The following is a 13,027-nucleotide window of genomic DNA, read 5'->3' on the forward strand; positions in this document are numbered from 1 at the left end:
GCGCGTAAAGTCACGCGATACAATTCGAATGCCGTTAGGGCATTTGGCGCGCGGTCGCCACTCATACGACCGTCCACGGTAGAGCTTGTGGGACCCACCACTGGTCTTTACCGTCTTCATTCACGTCCAGTCCCTCCCCACCCATCGCCAGCCAATCGTACGGTTTGATTTTCAACCCCACATATCGCGGCATCATCACGTTCCATCCACATTCCCGGTGGCCACAACCGGTCAAAGGACCTGTGCAGAACGTGTTCGGCGTACGGAACCCGTCACAGACACTTGCGCGACCGTATTTTGCAGACACGTGTGCATATGTAATCTCCGTCGGGCAATGATCGCGTCGTCCATCGGCGTTGGGGTTTTTTTTTTTTTTTACACGCAAAAAAAATGAAAACAATAATCTTTACGCGACACCGATAGCGTAAGATCGCGGTTTGTGAAACTTCGTGGCTCCAGTGATCGAATTGTTTTCACTGTTCTCGATTAATCGTGATTAATTAAAACACTTTTTAAAGAGGAGAAACTATTATTCCATACCCTGCTTACAACTTTTAAGTTTTGTTATTTGCAATAAAACATTTGTTTATAATCATAACACAATATAAGACAAAACAATTATCATCAAATAATCGTTTTATTTTCTTGAGATGATTATTTATTATTTATCTCTAAATAATGATTGACATTTTCATCCGCATGTTATAATTGCGTAGCACAATAATAATTTGATTTCGACAAAAGTGATACATTTTACATCCGACGGCATTTTATATAGGCAATATAGCTACATGAATGTGTATCTCGACTTTTGTTAAAGGGGTCGAGCCAGTGTGGTTTTAATATACAAAAACATGTCTTATAAGAAAAACTCTCACGTCCTATAGAATTCTCGAATTTTGTTAAAATTTTTTATTCAAAAGAAGAAAACATTTCGCAGATCAGATCAAAATACAATTTTCAAAATTATAATTAAAAAATCTAAAATATTCATTCCATTAATGCACAATATTTGCTTTTTTTCAGATGTAATTTTCTAGCACTGTTCAAAGTAAAATGAAAATTAGAGCTTTGATCCGACGTACAAAATGTTCTCATTTTTCAGAAAAAAAAATGATCAAAATCTGACGAATAAATGTGGCATGAGAGTTTTTCCCGTAAAATCATTCAAATTTTAATTTCGAGACGAATTTTCTAAACAATTAAACGTATAGAAGGAAGTACCTACTACCTTTTGAAAGTAGAGTGTTATTTTCATAACGTTTTTCGTAGTAGAGATTTATGAAAATGACTATTAAAACCCGGTTTCTTTGTGGTGGTCCGTATGAAACAAAACTTCAACACCGTGATATCGTTTTGATTTTGTAGGTATTCTTGGATTTGCTATGATTCTTCCATCGCCTTCCTCAATTTGTTTATGTAAAATATGCTATCGAACATTGTAAAACAATGTTATTTCGTCCGGACATTTGATCGTTGAACATTTTTTAGAGGGTTAGTCTCCAGTCCTCAGCGTTTCTACTTTTAAATTGACGACCTGACGGGAATTCCGCTCTTGTATAGCTCGGTCCATATCAAGAAACATAGAACGACATTAAGTTGCCTAAAATATCCTTTGAACGTAGGATTGAGAAAGAAGTGAGAGTCTCCGCAGCTAACACATTTAGGCGGATGATTGCAGTATAATTTTGTATGGCAGAAACCTTGGAAACGGAGTCACTGGGTCGGTTGATTTTTTATTCGAGACCCTTCGATTTTTATCTTAGTATAATAAAGGTGGTCAATTTTAAAGACATCCTTGTTGTTAATATCAGGTTCTAAATAGATGAAATAGAGTGGGAGCGGTTGTTTGATGTTTCTATGTAAAACATTTATGATGTAACAAAGCATGTGTCCGATATCTGAGAGTTCTTTTTTTATTTCAGTGATTGGAGTGGGTGGTGTAAATTTCTATCAAATATTCTAAAGTTATTATATATTCTAAATATTCTAAGGCTCTGTTTTATTTGAGCTGTGAAAAGCAGCTTTATTAGTTTGTAGAAATTTAAAGATAGATTGATATGAATCTGATGAACTTGTGGAGAATTTGATGCCGTTGATAGAAATTATAAATAAGAAAAGTTCTTCTTTCGTAAGTTGTTTTATATTTTCACAGAATGACTTATTATAATCATTAAGCACATGAATGAAAATAGGTGGTGGATGTTTGATAAGTGCAGAAGATTTTCATATATGCTCAAGGTCTTGATATATGGTTCTAGAATGTTTTCGGATAAGTCGGTCGGATCCGAAAATAGGGAAAACCAATTTTGAGTAATAAATACTTTTTTGCTGGTTTTTGGCTTGAATTTGGGGTAGATGGAGATGCAATTTGGCGTTTTTCTGAAGTAGGAATGATCCAGCTGTCGTTGGAAGCTGAATTTAGATATTGACCTGTTGATCTATTTGGCATGTTCTAAATACTTGATTTAGAATGATTAACAGAGATACGAAGATTTTAGATTTATGCGACGGCATGGTGGTTTATCACTAATCGAAAGCGTTGTGTAATCGATAGCCGATTACGTGATTGACGACCGAGCGCGTCCGCCGTAAATAACAATTACAATTAATAAAATTGGTAATTAATTTTTAAGTTACCAAATGTGGTGACCGGAACAACTTCCGTTGAATAAAATTGCGCTTAATTTGATTGTAAATCACTATTGAGGAGAATCACATTTTTAAATGATAGAAAAATGGAGCAGAATTGCTTATGTGTAATCGAATTACGAAACAATATAATAGCGAACGATGCTTCATGGTCAACGACCACAGCACTGAACTATAAAATTTAAAAACGATATACATATAAACTTAATTTTAAAAAATATTATTAGCTATTCTTTTTTATATTATATGTAGATTTATTAATTAATACTCATTGTTTATCTTAAATCATTATTAATTATATGATTTATTGGTTTTCAATTATGTTCGTTTTTCATTAATTTTTAATATCGTTTATTTAATTTTATTTTTAATTTGTTGCGTTATAACGTCACAAATAATAACGTTATAAAAAAAAATAAAAAATAAAAGTTTGGAAAACTTATTTATAATCAATAGTAATATAAATTCTCAAATCAATTTCTTTTTTTTTCGATATTTTAAGTAGGGCATACTTGTGAATACTATGTTACGAACCAAAACTTTAAAAACATATGCAATTAGCATATTTTTAAAACATTGACAATTTATTCAATTTTTTAAAGTATATATACATTTATCTGGAAAATAAAATAAAATTATTGTTTTTTAAGTTTTTGTTAATACAATATATCTATGAAAAACAAAACTTTTAAACTAAATGAACAACTACGAATAATATAATGTTGAATTATTGATATTTAAAAAATGCGTTAAGTAATGAAAATTCCTGGAACCGAAGATTATTGAATTTTTTTGATCTACATTGTACAAAAACTAAAAATAAAGAAAAAGAAACAAAAATTCCATTTTTATATGTCTACCGATAAATCAATTTATAACCATTTTGTAGTATATTTTATTTCAACTTAGTGGAAATAATTATACAAAAAATAGATATTTTCCAAAACTTCGCTTGTTATCTGCAACGTAAAAATCTACATAAAAGTGTATAAAATTCGATGATGAATAGAATTGAAACTATTATCTTAGTTATATATATTTTTTTAGTTCAGTTTTTAAAATTTTTCACCTTAATAGGTTAAAGTTCACGCCACACAATGCACTCCTAAAATATTGTGTTAAAAAAATCACAATATTAGCCTTCTATAACATAGACATTGTGAAACGGTAAAACGGTTAGTGCTTAAAGTAATTATATTTTAGGTAAGTTACAATGACACCAAAGAATCAAACTTTTCAGTTTTTTTCACCATTACATATGTGCTTAACTTTAAATATATTCATCATTCATATCATTAACATTTATGACTATAATTATATTTTACAGATTTATTACTGTATATTTCATACACCATGCTCCATTAAATTATAGAAATAATTGATCAATTTATACATTTACGCGTAGACATAAAATTACAACGATACGTGAGTGGAGGTTGAATATCGTTATCAATTATCATATGGTCTAAAACCCGTTTTAAAAAAGAACATATTATTTTCGCGACCAATTTTCTTTTTTTCATTGAGCGCCGCGTATCTCCCACCAAGTATCGCCGATTACGATGAACGTCAGCTAATATTCACCCAAATACAGCAATTTGTCAGGTATCACAAATAATATGTAAACTCGTCGTAGTATTTTAGTATTTAGTCTATATTTAGGTATTATCACGAAAAACGGAAGACACTTAGTTGGGTAATCAAATTACCGAGGACGCTTTGATGCGGAGTCGTCCTAAGGACATTTCACCTCACGCACCATTCTTCGACTGATGCCGAACCGTTTTTCTATCAACTGCTGAACGGGAATCATTTATCTACGGTTAACGTCGTATAAATTACTTTCACACTGAGAGAAATTGCCCTTTATTATTAACCATCCCGGAGCACGATTGATCCCTTCGGTGATTCGATTTGTGATATTATTACACGTTTTTCCACCCTAAAAATAATATTTCTTCTGCGGTCGCCCATTCTCGACGTGGATGCGTATCTACTAAGTAGTATTCTTCATCCCTGTACCGTTTCCCGACCTTTACTCATTCACTTAACCCTTGATCGATCCCTAGAGTTTTATTTATCCCCTACCGATTAATTTTTTACTTTTTTTTTTTTCAATATTTTCATCGTCACTTTATAATATTTTATTAGATATGAACCATCAACATATAATTATGGTTTTATTTTACACACACGATTTTATGACGATTAATTAAATTAAATTTAATAACAAAAATTCGTATTGCATATTTCCGAGTCATTGACTTGAGTTGAGTTGTTGAGTTCAACATTTTCAACGTGTACTTCATTAGATCTATACGTACTCTTAGTTTCTTGCTAACGCTTTACTGTTTGGTCGAAATTAAACGAATGAAAACACTCAATAGTCACTGTACCACTGAATTCCAATACATCGGTTAAGAATAACATTAACTGACAGGGTAATAATACGCCTTGCTTTTTTGACACATGGTGAACCATTGTTGGGGTTCTTTCGACTTTTCTGTTTTCATTACGATGAACTTGGCGAATTATATATATCTTATTTTCTTTCACGTCGTGATTTTGAGGCTAAATGATGACGAGGTTACATACAATTTAATTGTAGACACTTGAAATATTTGCGATTTTTCAACATTTAATATTTGTATTAGATTTCATAACCTCGCTAAGCCATAAGAATAAGCAAGCGATGATTTTTCGGTGTACATTCGCATGAAACCACAGAAATAATGCACTCTGTACAATTAAATGCTAAAAATCGTTTAAATTTATGGTTGGCGCACAAAAAAAAATGTCTACATGCATAATACGACTTTATAGGTGTGGGAAATGAAAACGACGTATTTTTTACATAAAAACTACTTGCAAAACGATATTTTACTATTGAATATTATCAAAACAATATTTTTACAATTTTGTCTCGAGGACTGTGGAGTACCTACAATCAACATCTAAAATACCATTCAAATGTTGATGGCTATAATACGTATACGATATGTATTAAAATCATTAGAAAAATAAAATTTTCGTAGACTACCTCATAGTTATTTGTATTTGGTTATTTATGTTGTGAAAAAGAATTTTTAAAATGTGTCAACATAAATTAGTCCAATTAATAATAATCAATTTTAATTTGTCTTTTTTTCATACGCCGATGGATGTTATTCATCCTAAGCCATTTTCTAAAATCTATTTTCATACCGACATTTCAATAAAATTATATTAAGCTATTAACATTGGATCATAGTATGATTCAATGAATATAGATCGCTTTGAGTTAATTTACAGAACACGTCTTTTAGTACTCATTAATTTGGTAAACTTTTCAGGACATTGGCATCTGGTCCTCAGTTTTCAGTCATCCAGTCATGGAAAATACAATCACGGTTAATACTTTATAAACGTGATTACTTTCATATTTTTAAAATAAAACAACAATGAATTAATTATATTAAAAGCATATGGATGGTTAAGTCAGTGTTACAAACTGCCCTGTTTAGAGACAAATACGCCTTTTGCTCGGGTCATAATCAACAAGTTAACAAAATTATTGGCTGACGCGATCCCCCGAACCGATAATTTACGTTTCCCGTTGTGTCAGGTTTTGTGTAACGTCCAGATATTTTCCTACATAATATGATGACATATTATTATACTATGTCAAGAGATTTGTTTTCGACCACGAAAAAATACTATGCATTATAAGTTGTCATTAAAATTTTTCTTCTGGAAATATTTTCTGAAACTATTTCACTAGTAATCCGAAAGTGCTGTTTAACATTTAATTATTCCTTTTTAAAAATTCAAATTTTTTTTTCTTATTTTAATTTATGTAAATCGATCTACTAATTTTGTATATTTTAGGTACGTAGAGAATAGTTTATTCGTTAATAAATAGATTTTATTTTTTTTATTTTTTGATTATTTTGCGTTAGTAAACATAATTACAGCAGAAAAGTTATTATTTGGTTATTGATATTATTGGTGAAATAGATGTATTACGCAATTTATATATTTTACGAGTATAATTATCATTTATTATTCTTTAACTATCTCAAAGAGCGATTCATAGTGAAACCACTATGAAACATTATACCGAATTCATACGATCTGAAATACACAGACATAGTTGAGGTTCATAAGAACTGTAATGAGCAGGTTCTACTTACGTTATTATACAACATCACGTCATAAGACGTCAGCATCATGCCATATGGCATGGACCAATCAAAAGCACTTTACATCATCGTGCCACTCCCGTACAAAGGGCTATGGCGCAGGTGTACTGCTTTATAAGGCACCTGCTCACTAGGCACTGAGAATCACTTCTACCACAAAATTCTAAAAAGCACTTGACTATGTTATTGTTGATATAAGTCGTGTCTGACTTGATTCATTTATAGTTTAACTTTATATATATTTGCATATTTACAGTGTGTTTGTCTAAATTAAGCCGAGTCATCTATACTTGTTATATTAAATTTTTCTAAGTGTTGTTTTCTTCCTCGCCGTTACTAGCCGCCGTGAACCAATTTGAGTGCGCGACAGAATCTTATTCAATTAGAAGTTACTAGAATTGTAGTTTATAGTAATAAACATTATTATTTTTCTTTTTTTATGGTCTTCAATGAAAAAACATATTTTTATTTCTTTGTTTTATTTAAATCCAAATGAAATTATTTTAAATATTATTATTAACTTTTAGCCAATATAATTCACGAAATAATATTTTTACATGCATAAAATTAAAGTTTATTAAAGAGTTAAAAACGAATTGAAAATAAATAATAACAATATTACTATATTATTTTTATGAAGAACTTAATTTTTTAAAAATGTATTTATTCATATACGAAATATTCAAAGGAATTCCAATTTAATTTATTAAATTAATAAAATGATACAAAAATAACCTTATTGTTGTGTTAAATTAAGATTCTGTAAAGCAAAAAATAAACAGCCTTCTAAGATATTAAAACTGTTTGTGCAATTTTATTTTAAAAATCTTATTGTGAATAGAATGAAAGAAACGAATTACATGTTTTTCAAACTTTTTATTTTATAATTTCACTTTTTAACTATTTTTTTATTTTATCATATTTATATTTACACTGTTCATAAGTTTTATAAATAAATTCAAAATCCAGAAAAAATACAACTAGTATCGTGTTATGAATATAGGCTCATAAACTACTGCTATTATGTGCTCTTTATGATATCGAAAGAAAATAATTACAAGAAATATCAACCCACATTATATCTAATAAGAAATGGATGATTCAAAGTGATAAAGTATATTATTATTAATGAAGTGGTTTTCTATGAGAAGTTGTTGTCACAAGAGAAAAATATTTCTCAATATTTTTAAAAACATTAAACGCGTTTTGAACTAAACTTAAAAATCCTCTTTTTTTCCCTTTAGAAATTAGGAAACGTGAAAAAACTCATTTATCACAAAAGTAGAACATGAATAAAATCTTTATTAAAGTGAAATGTAGAACGAGATGAATATTACAAATTACTATCGATCCCTTTGCGACGCCTATTATGTATATTGAATAGTATGATGTGTAAAAGTATTATTTATTTAAATTGCTTTTGAATTCCGAGTATTTCAAATTCAAAAGAAAAAATCGTTAAAACAAATAATGAATTCGCATAATAATAAAAAAAAAAAAATAACTCACACTTAATTAAATTTAGTACTATTCGAACACGGAACGAGTTACGATATCTTTATGGATACTCTGCCCTCCTGCGGTCCCGCTCATGTGTCTCGGCCGTAAGCTTAGCTGTTGGCCGCTGAGCCTTTTTGTCTTTTTTGAGTGGTGTAACGTTCGTGCTCCGGTTCTCCGCGACCGGGCACTTGTGGAGATTTTTTGTTTTTCCTCGATCCACGGAGGATATATGTGGAATTTTCCGGCGAGACCTACAAATTGGGGAAACCCAGGAAACATTTCAAGAGCCGTGTAGTCGCCACCAGGTCACAATTTTTATTATTTAGCCCCACGTGGTCAGTGGGCCGATCAAAGCGGGTTTTATTATTGTATATGATGTATTATTGATGTTAATTAGATTTTACGATTAAGTTTTATTTGGGCGTCCACTAATTTATTATTTATTATAAAAATATACGTGTCTCCGACCTAAAGGTTGTGTAACCTTGTATTTGTGGTTAACCCTCCTGCATTCCCGTCCTCAACACAAAACGCAAGTCGTTGCCGACAACCGCCATATTTGTAGGATCGGTAGCGGCGCAAAAAAGTACTTATATGGATACCGTATTTAAAACTGCATTCAAAAACGATCCGTATGTTCGTGTTTTTTCTTTTTCTCTACAGACCGTAGATACTAGACCAGTGTACGTATAATTTATTGTTATTACTACATTTCGATTTGACAAACGGAGTACGCCTATCCCATAAACATTTTCTTCGCACCAATAAAAATCACTGAACCATTTTGACTAGTTTTTAGTACAAACGAAAAAATCTTATGCCATCAAAAATTAAAAGTTTTCGTCGATAAACGATTAAAATATCGTATCTATCGTTGCACCGAAATAAATTATTATAACAATAATATTCCACGGCCTCCACTTCGCGCATCGCAATACACGATGTTTATAGTTTGTTTCGCACGGATCACAGACGCGCATTGGTATACGGACAGTAACCGCAAAGTAAAGTATTACGTCGTGTTCTACGCCCTTGTCGTAGTTCGGATCGCGTGTATATTTTTCCTCCATCCCGAGAGTGAAACAACTCAACCCAGGGTCGTCACCGGCAGAAATGTTTATCAATATCTTAATGCGGTTGTTGTTTATTATCAATTACATCGCGACGTTTACCATAGTTGTACGTTTGGTGTAATGCTATTGTTTCTTGAATACTTGCCGGCGATTCCCGAGACAGTCATCCTTGGCGCTTTTGTTGGCCGATGATCTTTTCGTGTCCGGTTCACTGTAACCGTATCGGTCCACCTCGATGAGCGTTCGTTACCATCCAAGTGCGATAACCAAACGATACTTGGCGATAATAGTCATAGGTTCATCTTGCACCGGTTAGGGACTGCCATTGGGTAATCCTTGGCGGTAAAGGAGGTGGTGTTTGGTCGGGGAAGCGAAATAATTACCTTACCGTTTAAACCGCTTACGGTGTCAGTCTGGAACCGTAGTCCTTGGACGATGGGGTTCGAAGCGATTATCACCGAGTGTCCGGAACGACTAGAATGCCTGAGGCAAACACATGCGTTTAAAAATATTTTAAACACAATTTCTTCGCGGTTTCTGAATGATTAAAAATCTTTCCGATCGCCCAATAGTTGTAATTTATCGACGAAACATTGTTGTGAACAAAACTGTTCTTACATTTCGATGACAATTTTAGATGAGTTGAACAATAAACTTTAAAATATTACTACTTGAATTCGTAAAGTTTAGTGATGAACACAGTTCGGCTAAATCCAACTTCTGTTCGTTTTGACTGAATCGAATGAAACATTAAAAAGAAATGTGTATTGCTGCTTGCACCTTAATTATTAAAAGTAAAGATATTATTTTTATTGGTTTAAGTATAAATTCTTATTAATCCTTATTATTACTTATTATTATCTTATTATTTCTTTTATATTTTTTATTTAGAATTATTTAACTAAAATATCTTTTTTTTTCGTTTGGAATGATTCATCTTCGATGGTTCGCCCCTAACAACTATCGATAATGGCTTGTGGAAAAGCACCAATATCATACCAATAAGTATTTTTTACAAGTTTTTTCGACAATTTTGGTTACACCGATTTGAGCCTAAAGGTATGCAATAATTATTCCAAGATACAAGTATTTCCTGCTCAAAGTAAAACTAAACACACATTGACTCCATCTGCTGCCGAGCCCTCAAATCGCTTGGCTTCGTAATGCGCACCATGAATGAGTTCAAGCTGTCTGGATCTCTCAAGACTGTCTACTGCTCTTTAGTCCGAAGCATGCTAGAGTATGCGTCTGTGCTCTGGAACCCATTTGTGGTAATTGACTCTTGCCACTTAGAGCGAGTACAAAGGCGCTTTCTGTCGTCTGCAGCTTACATGCTAAAAATTGTCCATCCTCCTCATGACTATACTCCAGTATTGCACGCGCTTAGCCTTACATCTTTAGCAGATAGGCGCGTTAAAGCTAATCTGGTCTTTTTAAAAAAGTTAATCGATGGTTCCATAAATGCCCCTTCACTGCTCGTCCAAGTAAACTTTAAAGTTCCACATCGGGCCACAAGGTCTCGAGTTCCTTTTACTATACCTTTCCACTGTACCAATTACGGTCAAAACAAACCAATTGACCGCATGATGCGGTTGGCTAACGAGGACCCCTCCTTTCTCAGTTTACCTTAAATTGTGTTATTTTTGTACATTTATTGTATGTAATTTTACTTGTATCCTAATTATTTTATTTTATATTTACTGTACCTATAATTCTGCTGTATTTTTAGGCCATCGCCCCTTGTATATGTTAGCTATCTTATTTTACTGAATTATTATTGTGTACTGTACTAAATAAGGAACTTTTATTCCGTAAATTAATTAATAAATAAATAAATAAACGTACACAGTTAAGAACCATTAAACCGTTGTCACAGGAAATTTTGTTATTACTGTTATTGTTATTTTGATCGCATTACCTTAACAGCTCTAGTAGATATTACTACTGTTTCAAAATTAGCCCACACTCGTACTTTACAATATAAAAACATATTTTTCGATTAAAATATTTTCACATAATCACGGTTCAATATGTTTTGTTTTTTATTGAAAAACTATCTGAGTTACCCAGCCTTGCTCAAGAAATACTTTATTATTTTCGATTAGAGTAATTATTACTGTTTCGAGTGCAAAAATAATGTTTGGTAAAAAAAAAACACATAATCGTTATATATTCTAATGGTTTTTATTTATTTATTTATTTTACAACCCACGTCTACTTTGGCCATTATACGTTACAGTGCAAAACTTAATGTACAAATAAATTGAAGTGAACATATAAATAAAAAACATTAGTACTTAAATTCATATAAATATTAAGTGTAGATATATATACTTTGAGGTTTATAACGGTTGAAATATTCTGTTGTAGTTAAAAATTTATGGGTGCTTATTACACAAGGTTTATGAAATGTGTTATCGATAAAAATTGGAAAATATTTATTTTTATTAGCTTTTACTATAATAATTTACACATAACTTAATTAATAAAGTTAATAACATATTAGATAAAATAAAATATTTCATTCATGATCAAAAAATTAAAAATATATACATCCAGTCCATATCTGAAAATGGATCGAATACAAACATGTAACCTGTTACTATTTGAGTAATAATTAGCGTAAAAATAATTTTTTATCATATTTCAGGCCTAAATATTACTTAGAAGAGGTTAAAACCAACTACAAAGTAAAAATGTATCTCAATGTTCAAAATTTCGAGTACAAAGACGTCGGAACGTACAAATGTTTGGCGACAAATTCAATGGGACATGCGAATGGTTCAATAAGATTATACGGTAAGCCAAACAATACTCAATCCATTGTTTTATAAAATATTAGTAAGAATGAGAAACTAAAAAGTACCTAATATAGGTACCATATAGACACGAAGGAACCAAAACGTTAACGTTCAAGGAGTTGAGTTTATTGCGTTGAGACAGTTGATAATATATAACAGAAAATAAAATATTGCGATAGTAAAAAAAAACATAGTTTCCGTTTTTTTTAATGCATCAACTGATCGTACCAACCTTCAGATACGTTTATCGTCTGAAAACATAAGACGAGTCAGTGGTTTCGCTGTGGAAACTGTGCCATCATTGTCGTTCAATTTAATTATACATAACTCCATTTCGTCGTGTTTATTATTATCATTTCCAAACATGCATTTCGCGTTACTTACCGTTTTTGCAGTTGACCCTAATCAGATATTATCCGTACTCATTGTACGTACACGTGTATTAGCATAACAACCCTAGGTAATTGATTTTTACTATCATATATTAACACACAGGGTATCCTATAGGAATTTATACATATGTATAAATTATCATTCGGAATCATTATACGCAACGGATTAACGGTGATAGTTGCAGTAAGAGTAAATAAACCGATATCCGCATGTACACCTATTACATGTATAATGGTATGCATACCGCGTACGGTGATCCGTTTAAAATATCTAACGACACTACATTCGATAATGTACTATTATTTTGATGTGCGTACTCATTTCCTAATGCGCAAGAGATTATGGTATGATTGCAAGAGATTGAGGTATGGCTGTGTTGGTTTTTCTTCATCGTAGAAAAATAAAAATAAAAAGAGATAAATAAAAT

At 31.6% G+C, this 13,027-nt stretch overlaps 1 protein-coding gene across 2 annotated transcripts in view; it reads left to right on the top strand.

Annotated features, from left to right (window-relative positions):
* Window positions 1-13,027, top strand: part of LOC112686703 (lachesin-like) — a 280,882-nt gene that overhangs the window by 239,502 nt on the left and 28,353 nt on the right. For both annotated transcript variants that reach the window (XM_025559111.1, XM_025559112.1), the window contains exon 8: window positions 12,057-12,205. In XM_025559111.1, coding sequence (XP_025414896.1) covers window positions 12,057-12,205 — 149 coding nt within the window. The remainder of the gene's footprint in view (window positions 1-12,056; window positions 12,206-13,027) is intronic.

The sequence above is a fragment of the Sipha flava genome, unplaced genomic scaffold, assembly GCF_003268045.1.
Source record: "Sipha flava isolate LNK unplaced genomic scaffold, YSA_version1 323_pilon_pilon, whole genome shotgun sequence".
Lineage (NCBI taxonomy): Eukaryota > Metazoa > Arthropoda > Insecta > Hemiptera > Aphididae > Sipha > Sipha flava.